At 45.2% G+C, this 18,845-nt stretch overlaps 1 protein-coding gene across 10 annotated transcripts in view; it reads left to right on the forward strand.

The window, feature by feature from the left end:
* Positions 1–18,845, forward strand: part of CEP170B (centrosomal protein 170B) — a 60,495-nt gene that overhangs the window by 27,730 nt on the left and 13,920 nt on the right. For 3 of the 10 annotated variants that reach the window (XM_064460904.1, XM_064460906.1, XM_064460905.1), the window contains exons 7-14: positions 1,843–1,944; positions 3,084–3,560; positions 5,792–5,854; positions 6,711–7,474; positions 9,557–9,745; positions 9,940–10,048; positions 12,357–14,129; positions 17,201–17,450. In XM_064460904.1, coding sequence (XP_064316974.1) covers positions 1,843–1,944; positions 3,084–3,560; positions 5,792–5,854; positions 6,711–7,474; positions 9,557–9,745; positions 9,940–10,048; positions 12,357–14,129; positions 17,201–17,450 — 3,727 coding nt within the window. Of the gene's footprint in view, positions 1–1,842; positions 1,945–3,083; positions 3,561–4,851; positions 5,855–6,710; positions 7,475–9,556; positions 9,746–9,939; positions 10,049–12,356; positions 14,130–17,200; positions 17,451–18,845 lie in introns of those variants that run through there. The other 7 variants (XM_064460908.1, XM_064460909.1, XM_064460907.1 and 4 more) reach the window with 4 other exon arrangements.

Raw genomic sequence — 18,845 nt, forward strand, 5'->3', positions numbered from 1 at the left:
CCTGACATTGATGGAGAAGATCCTTTGTAGTTGGTGTGGGGGTCTAGTGGGCAAGTCATGGCATGAAGAGAGGGTGGTGGGTTTCTGCTAGGCTGTGGTGACAGAAGGTATCAGCCTAGCAGAGACCAAACCCTACATTTCGGTGCTTCTGTTCATTGACAAGCTTGTGAATAGTTTCCCCCCCCCCGCCCTTTCTCTTTCCCCTGAGTGCTTTACCCATCCTCAGTTATGAAATGTATTGCTTGGCAATTCCAATTTATTCGTGGTGAGAAATGCTTCCTTCTTTGAACTTTCAAAGGCTGCCTACATAATGGGAATACAGTTTGTCTTCCACGCACTCTAGGCAGAAGGGAGAGCAATACTTTCAGCCTCTTTTGATCCTCAGTGTGAAGGGAGGCAGCATGGTTTGAAACATTAAGAAGATCTCTTGAAAAGGGCCTGTGGGCTGCATCTGTAAAGCAAAATTTTTGCCTGTGGACTGTCAGTGTATAAGCTTATATATCTTTGGAACTATTCTAGAAAAAAAAAAACATCTGAAGTAGTGGCCACTGGGTCTGTAGCTTTAGAAACAGCAGCATAAAATCAGCCGCCTTTTTTTCTTTGAATTATTTAATTCTCCTTCCTCTCCTGGCTTCCCTTATGCTAACGACTACTTTCTGTCATGTCTCTATTAAAATAGGGAATGCAGAATTGCAGGGCTGTTTGAGGGCTGCTTTACACAGAGCAGCATGTGGTTTTAAAACCACAAGCTGAGTGAGCGGCAGCTGGCGGTAGAAGCCAGGCTATGGCTCTGTAGCTGGAGCCAGGGTTTAAGACATGGCCAGTAAAGTGTGCGCTGGTGGCTGTTATGGGTAGAGGCAGAAGCAGCTAACAAAGCTGGAGCTTAACCTCATCCCCTGATGACATATCCTTGGGTCTCTATCACCTCTAGATGAAAGAACAAAAGCTACTTTATTTGCTTCTCTTAAACTATTATAAAAACATAATAATAATAGCTATACCACAGGTAAATTGAGGTGTATTCTTTTTACTTGTTGCATAAACAGCAGCGGCCCAAGGCAGTGCCAAAACACAGTCTTGTTTTGTGGGAGACAAAATGAGAAGCGGTGGATCAGCTCCTTTGGGTACCAGTTGTTGCAATAAAGCCCTGGTCTTTCAGTGAGTGTTCTTTCAGCAGAGAAAATGATAAAAGTCTGCCTCTTCTAGAGGAATTTTCTCTGTGAGAAAAACCTCTGTCCTGCAGTGAGTCTGGAATCCAGTTGGTTTAATTCAAGCTTTTGAGAGCAAGAGTTCATGTATGTGTGAGGAGATGTTTTTACCATTTTCCCTAAATTTGTAATGCTTCAAAAATTTCCTCATGTGGGATATGTGTCACTTAAAGTTGGAGTGGTGAAGAGTTGGAAAAAAAGGCTGACCTCACAACATCCGAGTACCTGCTGGGGCAAGAAAGGGCAGAGCTAAAGTCTTCCTAGTTAGGATCAGGACAAAAGTCTGATTTTCACCTGAATTGCAGTCTGTCCTGTCAAGAATCTTCTAATTCCTGTGAATAATGAGGCTAGGGAGGGAGAAAAGTCAGTATTTGGGAAACACAGCTATGAAAGACAGCGAAGGGAGGTAGAGTCAGCATCTTGCAGCACAAAATAAAAAAAGAAAAAAAAAGGGGCGGGGGAAGCCTGAACATATTAATTATTATGTACAATTTTCTGCTGTTAAACTGCAATGTAAGAAGTATATGATCTCATCTGACCCTGCTGTTTTTCCATTTTTGTCATGGGGTTGACTTCTGTCAAGCTGGTAAACTGATATTTTCTGTGTAAAAGTATTTGCTTATCTTCTTCCTAGAGACCAATACTTACCGCACCCCTCTCTATGGGCAGCCCTCCTGGTGGGGGGAAGATGATGCAAATAACAAGGAGGACAGAAGACAAGAGGAACATTACCCAGGTAATGGAGGTGATTTGGGGTGGGAGATGATGGGGGGACAAAATTTCTGCACCTTTTTGATCTTTACTGTGTGAAGCCTTTAATTACCACTTTTGGGTTTTTTTTTTGCACTTGTATTTGCACTTTCCTATGTGTAGGTTGCTGCCAGTGAAACCAGAATAAGGGAAAACTAAAATGTTTCCCCTAAAATATTTGAACATCAGAAATGGCAGTTTGGAATAATTCAGTATATATGAGAAAGGCTTTTCTAAGCTTGTTTGAGACATAGTTAAACAGCAGTGCTGTATCTGTGATCCTGTGCAGCCCACCAGCCTAAACGGTCCACTGTCTCCCGGGAGTTTCCTATCTAAGAGACACTTCAAGGGCTGATGCATTGACTGGATTTGGTTGATGTGGAAGTAATCTGTTTCTCACCTCATCTTCCTTGAAAGACATTTAGTCTTATCGCTCCTGTTGTTGTGAATCTGTATGCATGGAAGATGCATCTTTTTTTCAGTTGTGCAGTAAACCTTGTGTTTCTATCAAGTATATGCTGTACTGCACGAAGAAGTTTTTTATTTTGATGCACATGCAGTATATCTCTTACCTAGCAGAGAGGGGTTGTGATTAGCAGCCCTCTTAAGAAGTTGAAATAGAGTAAGTGAGCCTCTAGCGAAGAAGTTTGGGCACTACTGAAAAGATGTGGTTTTATCCCTGGTGATGTTACAGAATTAGGTGTTGATCTAGCAAAAAGATACCTGTGATTAGCTTTGCACGCTCAAGCTTTTCCTTTGAACTGTAGAAAGTTGAGTAAGGGTGCATGTAAGTGAATTCAGCAAAGTGAGCAGGATATCTTCCTTCCACATCAGCCCAGGCATACAGAAACCTTAAAATGCCACCAACCGCATAGGTTCTGGCAAAACATACAATGGCGCATGTTGTGTGCTCAGCTGTCTCTTTGGGGAGCAGTGGAAGAAAGGACAAAGTGAATATAACAAATGTTGGTCAGATCGCAGCGGTGCAGTAAGCACCAATTTCAGTGATGAGGCCAGAGTACAAAGCTATTTAAAACAGAACTCATATTTTTTCTTTAATCCATTTCAGCTAATGTTTGTGAATTTAAGGTTTTCTTGCCTTTTTTTTCCCCCCTGCTTTTATAGAAAGATCAAAAGAGATAACCCAACATGAAGAGGAACTGAATGGTAATATTTCTGCTTATAGAGATTCCCAAGAACAATCTGTGTTTGCCTTCCGGAGAGAGCCAAGTTACTTTGAGATTCCAACTAAAGAATTTCAGCAGCCATCAAAATCTCCAGAAACACAGGTCCATGAGATCCCAACAAAGGATGTTGATGCTATAGTAGCCCCTGTTGTACAGAGTCATGCCTCTTTCACCATTGAATTTGATGATGGTACCCCCGGTAAAATAAAGATAAAGGATCATGTAACTAAATTTTCACTCAGACAAAGACGACCATATAGTAAGGAACCAGCTCATACAGAAGTTATTTCTGCGGAGAGCAAAGTGGCTGACTGGCTGGTCCAGAATGACCCAAGCTTGATGAGACGTCAGTCTCCAGGAGACGATGTGTACAGCACAAAGAGTGACCTGCCAGTTCATGTGAGGACGCTTAAAGGTTAGTGAATGTCTTGTCACATGGACTTAGTTCTCTGTTGACAATGCAAATGCACTATACTAAAGGGGAAACCCCTTCTCCTGTCAAGGAGAACTGGACTTAATTATCTCTGCTCCAAATTTGCAAGATGAAGAATATTTCTTTAATGACTGTTAATAGTTTTGAATCCAGCTAGCAGGCTCTTCACCTGGTCCTGAAGTCATGTGTGGTGCTGGCCTGGGGACACTCTAATCTGGTTCCTCTATATCTATAGTTCCAACTCAGCAGTAACAGTGATTGAAAAAAGGGGTTTGATTTTTAAATCACTCAAATAATTTCCATGTGGTCAGGCAGGCTGGTAAACACAGGCATTTCAGTGGTTTTTCTTCTCTTGGCTTCTAGCTGAAGGAATGGCTTTTCTTTTTAGCTGTAGTCCAGAAGAGGCTATGTGTGACCATCCTGATGGCTGTAATGACCAGAGCCACTTGGTCAGATGACCAAAGGTCCCAACCTGGAGACTGGTGATAGAGTTGAGATATGCATGATCACACATGGAGGAAATTATGCTTGTAGAAGAAGGTTTCTTCTCTTAAAGCTTATCTGAAAGCCTGCTCTGCTCGAAAACTTCAGGTTTTGTGGACCTGTGTCCTGTTAAGTGTGTCACTGTGAGGAATTCTTTGGGGATTTTCAAAGGTCTGAAATGTAGTTTGGAGCCCAGTTCTTAGCGCAGCTGGTGGGACTTGCATGATTCTTCTGCTACTTTGAATGTATTTTGGAAGATTTGGGCTTGCTTGGATGTCTCTCTTGGGCCATGCTCTCTGAACAGCTAGGAGGAGACTGCTGATTCCTGCATTCTCACTGCCTCGCAGGCCTTTGGAAGAGCTGTTGTTTTGAACTGCAGCTTTAACTGGTGAAGTAATATTGAAGGTTACCAGACCTACTTGTATGTGAGGTCTTTCTTAAATAAGAGCAATACCTTGGTTGCCCTTAAAGGAGTATTTGCTTGGCCTTTGATGGAAAAAACCTCTTTGTAATATGAAGAGTTTTACCTGTTACACCTCTAACTTGCTGTTTTGTGTACAGTTTTTTGAGAAGCCCTTGCGGTCAAAAAGGTCTCACGTATCCAGCCCTGGGGTTTGGCATTACATGGAAATGGGATTGTTTTGTTGTCATTGCTTGTTTCTAGTTCTCGCCAATAGGTACAGTGTTGAGGTGCCCTGCCTGATTATTTGGGGTCTTATTTTCAGTGTACTGTGACTGTGTGATAGAGGGTTTTGGGGTTCGGGTTGGGTTGCTTTTTTTTTGTTGCTATTGTGATATTGGATTTTGTTGGCTTGCTGGAGAACATTGTCAGGGATAGAACTACGCTTCAGTAGTTTGCTCTTTCCTCTCGGAGTTAGGCAGCTGCTGCTCATCCTAGGATTTTCCTGAGTGATGCAGAGGAATACTAGACTGACTGCACTTGCCTCTTTACAGTCCATAAGGCATGGAAAAAAGCTGAGGTAATTTAATGCATAATTTGCATATCAAGAAATCAACTCTTTGGACATTTGATTAAAACACAGTGCTGGTGGCCTGAGGAGTTTATCCGCCTCTGCTTTGGCAGACGACAGGGTGTAATTTATCTGCGATAGCTGTGTAACGTGTTCTTCTGGCAGGGCTAATTTTGAATATGTCTTGGAGGCTACTGCTGGCTGCCTGCCAGGTTTGGGTCTTCAGGATAAGAGACACCCACCGTCAGGGTACAGTAGTAATATCTGTTCACTTTCAGGAACAATGTGGTGAATGTCAAGTCTGGTATCAAGACTAGAGACTTCGGTTAGCGGCTTGAGGGCACATGCATGATGTTCTGGTGGGGCATCCATGGGCATGGTGGGTGTTTTTTCTTGTGTCCTTGCCATTTTGCGTTCAGCAGAGTTCTTAGCCAAGACCCTTTAATTTAAGAACTTTCCCTTCCAAGGACGAAGCTTATCAGCCCTCAGGGCACAATGCAAAGTTTGCTGGCTTCCTTCATGAGGGTGTTAGGAAACTCTTCAGAGGACTGACTCCTGGGTTGAATGGATCTTATATTAAACTCTAATCTTTCACAGCTAACTCGAGATAATAAATGGTCTTCACCCATGTGTCTGGAGAACTTGCAAAGTAGGTTTGAGCAGTTTTCCTTTCAAACACGTGGTATTTTAGCCAGTATATCTTGCTGCATATTACAGTCTAGAGCGCAGAGACCTCTTTCCCCGTTCTCCCGATGACAGGTTCCTGGTCGTTGACTGAATCGTGTTGTGTGCCTTCACACCCGTTTCCTTCTCCAAAAAAAGGTTTGTTTTTTGGTTTACTTTTAACTTTTTGTTTTACTTTAACTTATTTTCTGAGAGTCCTGAACTAAGGTGCTGAGGGGCAGGCATCACTGATACATAGAGAAGGTTGTAAAGATGGCTCTTGCTAACGTAAATGAAAATAATTATTAACTAACTTTAAGCTTAGTGAACTCATAATGATTTAACCATTGCTTGGCTGGTGATAGGATGGTGTAACTCATGGGGGTGTCAAGGTGTGATTCTTAAACCTTCAGGAAAAGTAAGAATCCTGCAAATTCACTTTTCTGTTAGCCTCTGGTTTATTTCCCCCTTGCAGAGGTGGGTAACGTGGGTGCTCAGAGGTGCCTGCACTCATAATGAATTGATCTGGTCTTTCATCATGGGGATTTTGTTTCATGGGATGCAGTGTGCGAGGTTTATTTACTGATCCTGCAGAGATATTTCTGCTCTGTAACAGAGAGAACTTAATGAGGTGATCTTGGACTACAGTAATTGAGTAGAATGGCAAAATTATGTCATCATTTATATTTAAATGGAAAAAAAGAAAGAACATTAAGTATCTAAAATAATCAGCATTACAAAATCAGAAACGTTTGGGGTTGAAATTATTTCTTGAATCTTTTTTAATAACCTCATAGCCTGCCAGTTGTGAAAAGTGGGGTCAGGAGACAGCTGCTTTCTCTTTTATTTCCTCTGATGGGGTACGATCCCTGTAGCACAGCAGATGTTTTTGGAGCTGTTTAATCCTATGGGGATTTTTTTCCTTTAACTGAAATGGTAAATTTCAGCTGGGAGGTAATGACAGGGCCACAGCAACTGAGAATATGAAAGTCAAATCTACATACCTTGTTTCCAGGCAATAGGCACGAGGACGGGACACAGAGCGACTCTGAAGACCCCGTGGCACCCAAGGCAGAGAAGGAGACAACGACGGGCAGCGAACGTGCGACGGAGCAAACCAGGCTGCAGCGCCAGATGAGGCGTGATCCCCACGAAATGCTGCACAACAAGCAGGCCTTTGTCATCGAGTTCTTCGAGGACACGCCACGGAAGAAGCGTTCACAGTCCTTCACGCACAGCGCTCACTCCTCCCAGAGTGACACCGATCCGGGGCTGAAGACCAAGGTCGAAAAGCGCAAGAATGTGTTGCCAGCAGAGAAGCTGGGAAATGTGGTGCCGCCGGCCCACCTTGGGGCCCAGGCGGGCAAACCCAGTAACAGCTCCTCTGGGACCCAAAGAACTAGCTCCTTCAAGAGGGAGAAAACGGAGGATCGGATCAACTCCTCGTCCTCCTCTGCTTCCAGAGCATCAGCTAAAACTTACGGGAGCATTGGGAGGAAGTCTAAAATGGCTCAGGATTTTATGGCTGAGTACTTGCGGGAGACTGCTCAGTCTGGGAAGCCGAGCGCTGAGAAACCAGCACCTCTGCCCATGCCGGTAGCTCCACACGTGGTTATATCGTCAGAACCAGAGTCTGCCTCTGCTCCACCTCCGGAGGTAAAGTCTGCCCAGAGCAGGAGGAATGATGAGGAAGACAGTGTAAGCGAGACAGGCACCTACACCATTGAGACAGAGTCACAGGATAAAGAAGTGGAGGAAGCGCGAAAAATGATAGATCAGGTAAATGCTGCTTTTCCATGCTTGGCCCGTGAGCTGAGGGCTGAAGGTTAGGGCTTCTGCACCTTGTGCTGGAGGGCCTAACTTTGCTAGCTGTTGCCATGAAGGATTGTTCCCTTTTGAACTGGGTGCTGCAGAGGTTTATGGTTAGGGGTGGAAAATTGTCCTGGCTGACCTGTGTTAAGGATAAGCCCCAGCAAACTGTGAGGTTGGTCTTTAAAGAACCCCAATAAAACAACAAAATTGCAAACAAAAAAAGAACCCCACAGAGTGCAAGAAGGCAAGGTAAGCCCACAGCAAAGAGCTGCCTTGTTTCCAAAATGGGATTTGGATACAAAAGTGCAAGAGTGGACTTGCCATCTGTTTAGAGGAAAGGCAACAACAGAACAAAGAGCAGGCTGCCGAGAGACGTGGCTGGGAGCAGCTCTGCTCTCTAGGACTGCTCCCAAGCCTCTGCCTTGGCGTTGCATCACCTCCTGCCCACTGTTACGAAGACAGGAGCTACAGCCCATACCTGATGCCGCATCCTGTAGTAGGCCAAAGGAAATGCAGGCCAAGGGCTGGTGCTCTTGATCCTTTGCAAGCCTTAGTGGTAGGTGGTTCTGTATTTGGCTGTGCCTAGTTAGAAGGGGAGTGCTTGCTAGTAGGGCAAGTGGCAGCTAGTTGAAATAGTGAAGGGTGTGGCCTAGGGCAGAGGCAATCCTAGATGGATCTATACCTGTTTGGATTTTGCAAAGTGAGTGATAGCCTAAAAACAAAACCCCAGCAATGAGGGAGAGGCTTAAGAAAACCCACCCAACTAAGCAACCGCAGGGCAAACCAAAGTTTGGCTGATTTTCAGGTTTAACTTTCACCTGTGTGAAACTTTTTGAAAAGTTTTGTTCATGAAAACAAAACTGGCAAGTTGCTGTGAAGATTAAATGAAGTAGGCAGGAGGATGGTGAGCTTTAAAGGAAGCCTTGATTGAACCTGGCTTTAGAGCTCTGTATACGGTGTTCTGTGAGCCTGGATCTAGCTTCCCTTGTTTGTTTATTTATTGTACTTGTTCCTTACATCTTGTTTGAAATGTGATCAGAAGCTTTCAGGACAGGATGTTTAAGCCACAGCAAGGCCCTAGTCCTGATACTACATGGTTAATTGTTCTGGTGGGAAATATGGGGAAAAATGCCACAAAAATACAGTTATTTCTGGGAAGTAGTCTTGGCAGCTGTGTGACTGGGACAGGCAAGCTGGCCAAGTTCTGCTCCTCACTCTGCTGTAGACTTGGTGCAGTGCAGACCTGCCATTTGGGAAACAACTGATAACTGGACTTCAGTGTTTCTGTCCAAGAAGAAAGATTATATGAATTCTGGACTTGCTGAGGTTTTGAAGTGACTCTGCTTTTTATTTCCCCACCATCACATGTGCACTTTTTAAATAAAAGTGAGTGGAGAAATTTACATCTCTCTCTGCCCAGTGTAGGTACCATCCATGGTGGCATCTTCTCCTGAACAACTTCTAGTCAGGGAAGAGAAACAAGCCCTTTGGAGGCACGGATCTTGGTCACCCCTCTAAGAAAGCCTGTTTATCTCCAGAAGGAATCTGGCCAGCTAACTCAAACACTCACCCATCTCTGAGGTGCATCCTTTCCCAGGTCCTCACGTGGCAGTGCAAGGCTGCTTTGCTCAGCCCACTCGCTGCCACAGTCTATGAAGGACCCTGGAGATGGAGCTTTCCTAGCTTTTTCTGATTCTCTATGAATTAGCTGGTAAATAGCGTTCCTAACACTCATCCTGAATTTTTCAGGGCTGAAAAGGGACTCCTTTTCAGTTAAAGTTACTACTGTTAAAGGCAACACACCGAAACAATGAGTGTGAGAGAAAAGGTGGGTGTGAGTGGGGTTCTGTGAATAAGTGTATTTAAAGCTGCTTCTGTGGTGTAGAGAAGAAAATTATTTATTTAGTTTGTATGGAAGTGTTGGCAAGTGTTTTATGGCCCTTTGGGATCATAGTTTGTGTGTGACTAATGCTTTGTGGATTTAGATTTTGGGCAAATATTTTCCTGTTTCCTTGATTTTTAATCTTTCCTGTGCAAACACCTTTTCAGGTTTTTGGTGTTCTTGAGTCGCCTGAATTTTCAAGAATCTCTTCAGCCTTTAGACCAATAATTAAAGGTGAAAAAGACGACTCCGGTTCTCATCAGCATCTAATCAGTGAAAATGGCACTAGTCAGAAGTCACCCTTGCTCCAGGCATTTGCCTCAAAAGCTGTGAGTGGGTCTCAGGCTGATGCACAGGTACGGGCAGTCCAGGTGGATTTGCTGGGATGGTGGAGGCGTAGATGGGTTTTCTGTCTGGATGGAAATATGATGTGTAGATTGATTTCCATTTTGAGGAGACTGAGTAATGTGTATATGAGAGGAGAGATTTTGTGGCTAGGATTTGGTTTACAAACCCTCATTCTAACACTGCCTTCACCATGTTTTTGTAGATGTCTGCAGCATCTCAAGGGAGTCAGAAGTGGGTGTCTAGGTGGGCGAGCCTTGCGGACAGTTACTCTGACTCTGGATCTGCCTCTGGGCAGGGTGATGGAGGTGCAGGTAAGTCTCATCCTGACATTACTTTTTGAAAGTGGCTGAATCTAAGCCAGGATGATGTGAAAAGCAGGGATTAAGGGCTTCTGTGCATCTGGGTGTGGCTTATTTTCTGGTTTAGCTAATGTATTTGGGGATGGGAAGGACAGAGTGAATCGTTCCCAGTGGAGTAAAGATGGAGAGATCCTCTGGTTTGCATTTCAGAGTCATCCAAGAAGTTGTTAAATGTTACGTTTGACATGGCTAAAGGGCACCTGAGAAGGAGAAAGACTGTAAAGACCTTGGGTGTTAACTAGCCCCAAGTAGTGATTCTTTAGACTCCCTTATGATGCCAGATGAAAGCCCTTTGCAAGTTGCCTTGGATTTAATTGCTGACTTGTGCATTTTTTTGTGTGCTTCTCCTGTGTCTGGCTGTGCTGAGAATTTTAGGCTGCTCTGGGGTTTGCTGTCAGGTGGCAGGTTTGAAGCATGGAGATCAGTGTACGGAACTGGTTGTGGAGGGGAGAAGGGGAGCGGGAGGAGATAAGGCTCCCATTGTAACTGGGAAGAGAGCTTACAGACCCATGGTCCTGTTGGTATGTGAGAAAGGGAGAACCTTTTGGCTTTTGTAAACATTTTCAACTTTTTTTGGTGGAAATATTTGTTGTTATCTTCATGCCATCAACAGGTGTAGGTAGATTCAGTAAAGATTAGAAGAAACCTTTTTTTTCAGAGGTCATTGCCACTGTTTTCACACTGTGTGAGGACCTGACTCCCAGAGTGTTTGAAATATTACCATAGTCAAATAACCAGTTATCCAGGTATTTAAAGGTGGTATCAGGTATGAAGTCCTGGCCAGCAGCATGGGAGAAACAAAAGTGTCCTTTCTATGAAATATGTCCATATTGATGAGCCCACCTGTGCTGGGGTGGTGTGCCCTAATTCAGAGCCTCCTCATTGTCATTAGGGTCTTTTTCCTGAGACATTGCTGTGGGATATCACAGAATCAGGGAACGGTAGGGGTTTGGAAGGGAACTCTACAGATCATCCTGTCCAACCCCCCTGCTTGAGCAGGCACCCCCAGAGCAGGGGCACAGGAACGCGTCCAGGCGGGGTTTGAATGTCTCCAGGGAAGGAGACCCCACAGCCTCCCGGGGTAGCCTGTGCCCCTGCTCTGGCACCCGCACAGGAAAGGAGTTCTTCCTTATATTCAGGTAGAAATTCCTGTGTTCCAGCTTGTGCCCATTGCCCCTTTTCCTGTCATTGGGCACCACTGAAAATGGTCTGGCCCCATCCTCTTAACACCACGCTTTAGATATTTATAGGTATTTATGAAATCCCCCCTCAGTCTTCCCTTCTCCAGGCTGAACAAACCCAAGTGTCTCAGCCTTTCCTCATAAGGGAGATGATCCGGTCCCCCGGTCATCTTGGTAGCTCCCCACTAGACTTGCTCAAGCAGTTCCCTGTCCTTCTTGAACTGGGGAGCCCAGAACTGGGCACAGCACTCCAGATGTGGTCTCGCTAGGGCAGAGTAGAGGGGAAGGATAACCTCTCTCAACCTGCTGGCCACACTCTTTTTAATGCACCCCAGGGTATACTGTTGGCCTTCTTGGCCACAAGGGTACATTGCTGGCTCATGGTCACCTTCCTGTCCACCAGCACTCCCAAGTCCTTCTCAACAGAGCCGCTTTCCAGTAGTTCACCCCCCCCAGCCTGTACTGGTGCGTGGGGTTGTTCCTCCGCAGGGGCAGGACCTTGCACTTGCTCTTGTTGAATTTCATGAGGTTCCCCTGGGCCCAGCTCTCCAGCCTGTCCAGGTCTCGTTGGATGGCAGCACGGCCTTCCAGCGTATCAGTCACTCCTCCCAGCATATGACAACTTGTACTGTGAAAAACACCACCTGTTTAGTCAAATGAGCTATGTTGTGTGACTGCAGTCATTTGTCTGATTGCTTTTCATCTCCTTCCTGTGGCCTGATTTAAGGTAGATTGATGTGAGCAATGCCGTTACCCTCTAAAGTATGTGCTTGTACTGAGAGTTATATTATGGGAGAATGAATATGAAATCCTGCCTTGAGAGAGGGAAGGTGTTGAGCACTCTGATCCAGCAAAGGAATTAAGTAAATTTTACCTTAAGTGTCTATATTGCTAAACCTGAGGGACCAACCACCAGCCAGGCCCTACTGGTGTTCATATTGCATAAAAACTTAGTTCTAAGCAGGTCTCTTGTGGGTGCTTTTGTGGACTTGCACTTTGCAGGATCAGGCTTTTCCTCAATGAATAATAACTGGTATAGTTGTACAACAGTTTATTTTTGTCCACTTAACTCTCTTCAGAAAGCAGTGTAGCCCCAAAATCCAGTGAACCAGAAAACGCTGTGCCCTTGAGAACAAGGCGCCTTCTTCCCCAACTCCCACCAAGCGATAAATCAGACAGCCCCACGCCCACGGTCCTGGTCTGCCAGGAGTCCTATTCTGAAGTTACCAAGAGAACCATCGTGAAGGACCACTGTGTGGAAACCTACGGTGATCCTAGCAGCCGCCTTTTCATCCAAGAAGACTTGGATCCAGATAGCCTCAGTGATGCCAGCAGATCTGATGATGGCTTCAGCGCGGAAAAAGGCAAGAAGTATAAAGAGAACAATAAAATGCTAGAGCAGATGGGGGAAGAAACAAAATCAGAGAGTCGGCAGCCAGGAGCCTCCCGGGTCTCAAATGTGAGAGCTGTGAGTGAGCCAGTTTCTACTTCGTTCTACATTGGTGATGACAGCAACAACATGGGGATTCCCTCGAAGCTCTGTCTGAGCATGTCCCACCCTCGAGCAGACAAAGATGGCAAGGATCAGGAGTTTTCCTTCAAGTCTGCTGGCACACTGGTTCCTGGAAAGCCACCAGTCAAAGATGTTAGCGCTTACATTAATGCATCAGGAAAAGTGGTTATTTCCCTTCACCAAAGTCTTCCTCAAGATCAGGAAAACGTGGCAGGAAAGGAAACATCATCTTTTGTTAGACAGGAAAGTTTTACCAAAGATAAGTCAAGCAGTGGTGTTCCTCAAAATAAACTCCCGCATATTTCAAGTCACCCTCTGCTTAAAGATTTAGAGGCTGTTCGATCAACCCGTATGGACTTTGGTCAGGAGACTCATCTTCTCCTTAAGGACACTGAAACTGCCTTGGCAGCACTGGAAGCCAAATTACTTGGGCAAAGCCAACAGCTGGAGCCATCGGAAACTGCTGGTCAGCTGGAGGACTCCTTGTCTGGGGACTCTGATGTGGACACTGCCAGCACGGTCAGCTTAGTGAGCGGCAAAAATGTCCCAGTGAGTGCCCCGAAACGCAAAGCTGTCGCAAGCTTGCAGAAGGAGAAATCCTCCTCTACGCCGTCCATCCAGGACCAGTGTGGGCAGCCCAGTGCTCGGGACAGGCTGACGGAGAAGCGGAAGACTCAAGCGCCAGAGACATCAAACCGCGTGGAGACCACCAAACGCTTCCAGATGAAGCGGAGTGCTGGGGCTCGAGGGTCGCTTGACTTCACGGATGACGAGAGAAGCTCGAGCCTGCCCTACTTGCCAGTCCCTGACGCGGTCGTGTCTGACCACGAGCACTCGGTAACCCGGCCGGTTCCCAGAAGGAAACCTTTTACTCAGCCCACCAAGGAGGACCACAGCAAAACGACCTCGAATGTGCAGAAAATCCAGCAAGTTCTCACCCGCTCCAACAGTTTATCCACCCCGAGGCCCACGAGGGCCTCGAAGCTACGTCGTGCTCGGCTGGGAGATGCTTCGGACAACGAATGTGTTGATACTGAGAAAACAGTCTCCAACCCTGAAGCCACCGCTCCAGGCCCCAAGCAGTCCACGGAGACAAAGAAGCTCTCCCGGCTGGACATCCTTGCCATGCCGAGGAAGCGGGCTGGTTCGTTTACAGTGCCCAGTGACTCCGAGACTGCACAGTCGAGGTCAGGGTTTTCAGGCCGGAGTGTGGAGTCCTGTCGGAAGACGGGTGTTTTGGATGTTCGAGCTGCAGCGAGAAAAACGGCAGCTGCTGCCTCCATGAAGCAGCCTTTCAGCAGGACCCGTTCAAGCAGTGTCAAGTACTCCTCCTCGTCCAGTAAGTGCTTGTGCTTTATGTTACTCCTCTATTACCCTCTTTCTGATTTATAGGCTGCACATGGTTGCCAAGGATTGGTATCTCAGTAACACGAGTGCTACATTGGTGAGTACAAAAAGTCTGCATTACCAAGCGGAATGGACGTTGAGATTTCCTGTGGGTTTGGCGACAGCAGAGCATCTCTCGTACCCAGTGACATATTACTGTGGTGTTGTCTCTGAGGATATCGCAAAAAGCTATTTTTGTTGTTGTTGTTTTTGTCTCAGTGACTTTATCTTTTGAACAACCAGTTGCCATTTGGCAGGAGCATGTTAGCCATTTTTCTGTTAAGAAGGTAGAATTTAATGCCTTTCAAGTGCTACAAGGAATTCTGTTTTTCTTTGACTTCTAAGATTCAAAGTTTGCTCCCAGAGAGCTTATAATGGTGTTGATGACAGCTTATGTCCAAGGTGACAGGTTTGAAGGCATCTGAAACAGGAGAACAAGCAATAAATGTCCCTGTGCTGTAAAGGCCGTTCCCTTGTTCTTCCTGTGAATATGCAAATGCGGAGCTGGACACTGCACGTTGATTGCCCCAAGAGATTCCTGCTGCTGTGTATTTTCACTCACTTTTGCCGTAGGTAAGGCAGGTGCACAGTTGTGTTTCCCACAAGGTGGAGGTCTGGGGGCTGTCTTGCCCTGTAGCTGTGGAGGCAACAGACCCTTGCAATATCAGCATTTGTCATATGGAAATCAGCTTCTAATTAAGAGATGGGGACAATGCAGATGACAGCTCTAAGATGGTAATTGGTACTCAGAGATTGTCCCCAACGCCTTTGGTCTAAGTCCTGGTTTATGCCTGTAGTCCTTGACCTTCCATGGATGTGGCAAAGGAGATCTGTTTGCTTAGGTTTTTAGGAACGCTGCAGGGCCAGAGGGACAGGAAGAACCCCTTTGGCGGGCTTCTCAGGCCTGCTGAGAGGGATGCTATTTTCAGCAGATCTGTGGTTTTTTTGTAAGGGATCTTAGAGTTCTGGATACGTCCTTTTCCTATATTTTCATACAGTTGAAATAATTATCCTTCTTGCAGTATTCATTTTTATTGCATGCTAAAAATGTTATTTGCTGCTTGTTTTGATTTGGATTTAGTGCATCCAGCTTCCCTTTTATGTTAATGGTTTTCTTCTTACACATTTGTATATGCATGTAAGTCAGAATGTGAATAAGCTAAAAGAGTATGTACAGTCTCTTCTCTTGCCTTTTTTTGAGATGATGCTATTATTGCCTTCTTGTTAAACAATAACAAATCTAAAGCAAAATAATGTGGTCAGAGTTTTCCGAACAGGAAGCACTCTTTGCATTCCCTCTGCTTTTGGACTTCAAATCATTTGGAGAAAAATGATAAGTGTTGGCCAGTTCTTGGTTTAAATGAATTGGTTTTTGATTTCCAGCTCTCTGTAGCAGCATGCTAACACCTTTCCTTGTGTAGTAGTTACAGCAGATAATGCTAATCCTTTCTCTGAATTAGTTGCTCTTAAAATACTAACCCACTAATTCCTTGATAGGATTGTGGCCCTTGCACAAACTCTTAAGTGTACTAGTGTACTTTGTGCTTCATTGTGCTGTACCAAATGTGTGATGCCTGTTCCTGTACTAATGCTATTATAGATATAGTGAATCAATACCTAGCACACCCTGTTCCTAGAACAAAAGTGGAATGTTGATAAACTGAATCAAGACATTTTTTAGCATGATATGATAACCCATGAAAGCATTGAGTGTCGAGCCTTGGGAGTGAGGAGGCAGATGTGGCTGATGTATTCAAGGACTTCTTAAAGCGTGTAGCTAACCACAACAGTTTCCAGCACTCACAGTGGGAAAAAGTTAATCTCGCTAACAGAGGAACAGAATGAACTATCTGGCCACAAGACAAGAAATTCCAGGAGATTGTCAGGCCATCTGAAGTAACTTTATGTGGAACAGATAACATCAGAATAATCCAAGCTACTGATTCTGAAAGCTAAGGGCCTGTCTCCCCTGCTCCTCTGTGTACACAATGTGTTTGCTCAGTGTAATCTGAATGGTACTGAGGGAGTTGATTCTGATTTCCCTTGGCACACAGGGATGTTCTAGGATTTTTTTCACTATACAGTAACTATCTGTAGTTTCTACCTGCATCTTATATGCCAAATGCATTGGTTTTGTTTGTACGATCTATGATGCTGGCTTAATTTGCTTGCAGTGGTTCAGCGTTATGATGATCTTGGTAACATAGTGAAGCTTTTAGGTGTTGTAATTTTAAATAACATGGCTGGTTCTGTGATTGATGGGTGTTGATTCTCCAGGGAAGGATGAAAGGGAACGAAGTGGTATCTGTAGAGAGTGTAGTGAGGCAGTGAACACCGGGAGCCCAGTTTTCAAGTAAGGGCACCTCGATGCTTCCCGTGCAAGCAGGACCTGGGTGTCGACAGGTCTGGAGAACTGGTTGGGATAAGTGGGCAGCTTCCATTTGGCTCCAGGGGTTGAAGCTGGTCCTCCCTGTGTGAACACTCTTTCTCTGAACACTCTTTCTCATAGAGTGTCATTAATGGTGAATTCCGAGGCAGGAGGTGAATGTGGGGGTGTGGACTTTTGCAAATAACACCAAGCACTATAGTCTGTTATTCACTCAAAAAAACCTCCTTTTGCTTGTACTTGCAGCTAATTGGAAAGGTGTCTGCAGGCTTGAAAATTGGGCTCTTTTTAGAAGAGGACTTCTGTGGGACTATGAGGAGTCTGAAACGTGTGCTACTTATACACAGAGCTTCTGTGCAGGGAAAGCCAAATCTGTGGTAATAATTTACTACATTGGAGTTGTTAACACAGTCATTTTGCTTTTCCATTGGAATTTCCCACTCCAAATTCGTAGTGTGAATGGGAGCCACAGAAGTGCTCAACTTTGAAATAAGCTCTGAGAATGTGGTTTAACTTAAAATCTGCACAGAAACTCTCCTTTCCTTGTGCTCTTGGGCTAGTTTTGTGTTACCTTTTTGCCCTTTTGTAGTTATTCTTTGCTACTTTCCTTAGTCTGAAACCAATTCATTTTTTATAAGCATCAAGGCGGAGACCACAGGGTTCAGATTACACTTCTACTTCGGAGGAAGAGTATGGCTCAAATCACAGCTCCCCTAAACACAAACGCTCCCATACTTCAACAGCCACACAAACACCGAGGATACGTGGCTCTGGGCTGAGCAAGCAGAAGCACAACGGCAGAGAAACGGATGACGATGAAGATTTTGATGACCACCCTGACCCCTACAACTTCATGGTGCAAACAGCAGAGATAGCAGAAATAGCCAGGTGAGATGGGGCGTTATGCATTGACCCACGTGTTGAAAATGGATTGAGTTTTCCTTGGTGTTCAAATCAAACCCAGGTGTGGAGGTAGAAAGAGAAGCACTCTCTCCTGTTGTTTGTGTGGCCTCCTTCTCCTCCATGTCTGAACATAAGCTTGTTCAGACTTGGAAGGTTTTCATGAAGCTTTACGGCCTGTGCTGGTTGCACCTTCTCTCTATAAAATGCCATGGTGCAGGGCATTCTATCTCGGTTTGTTTCTTGTTCAGGCTCCTCTTGTAGCTCTAAGTTTGTCAAAAGATGTAACTGTCTGTACCTGCTTATCTCTACTTTCTGCTGGAAGTCACTGAGTGTGCAGGGATGGGTTGGTGTGAACTGTCCTAATTCTCTGCAGAGGAAGTCAAATGGATTAGCAAGACTGAATATGCAAATTGTTGAAGCTGCTTTGCCTGAAGCCGGTGAGGGAGCAGTTAAGCAGTTGCTGCGGGGCAGAAACCTCTTTGCTTTGCACAATTGAATCGAAACAAGAAAATCTGTCTGGGCCCTGTGTATAAATGGATCGTTGCTTAGCTTGATGTCCCTGGATACAGGACCCATTGTATACTGGTGGTCTGATGGTTGCCTAGAGGACCTCAGTAGTAAAGCAAAATAGATTCTTTTTTTAAACAGTGGCATTTGAGGCTTGACGTCTCTAATATGCAACTGCGTTATGCCAACTTTCCAGAAATACTCGTCTTCCATTGTACTGGCCATACTTGAAATACTTTCGACTGAGGAAGCCGTCTTCTGTCTGCTTTTGGTCAGCATTTCCACATCACCCATGTCCCATGCTGGACTGATTTCAGAAGGGCTTTTCTTGTGTGAGCATTGCTGTCAGGCTGCTAGAAAGTGTGTCAGCCTTCAAAGCAGGCTGCCTTACCTGTACCGCAGAGAGTGTGCGCGTGGGAGATGCTGGCTTCCCTCCTCGCAGCGTTCCGAGCGCAGGGCAGCGCTTCGGGTTGCAGCAGCTATAAATAAATGGTTGCGTCAGACTTGTCTGGCGCTGCACGTTGCAGGGCTCGGTCACAGAGTCTGCTTCATAATTGCAGTTCTGATTTCCGTTGCTACTCCCAAATTAACTGGGAGGGGTTTAGAGGAGTCAGGGAGAGTTAAAAGGGAAAATGCCACTTGTTTACAGTAGGTGAATCGCGTAATGGATGTGTTTGGTGGCAACTCTATCCAAACCAGCACAGATAGGGGGCACCTTCGGCAGGACGATCAAACTGCTTTTTATTAGTTCAATTATGCGTTTGCTTTCTGAGGACATGTTTTGATGAACTGACAGTTTTATTACCTTGCTTGTTTTTTTGAATTAAAGAAGAAAGTGTCCAGAAGAAAGCTGGCTGGAATATTGTTTTTTTT

Source organism: Phalacrocorax carbo, chromosome 9, assembly GCF_963921805.1.
Source record: "Phalacrocorax carbo chromosome 9, bPhaCar2.1, whole genome shotgun sequence".
Taxonomy (NCBI): Eukaryota; Metazoa; Chordata; class Aves; order Suliformes; family Phalacrocoracidae; genus Phalacrocorax; species Phalacrocorax carbo.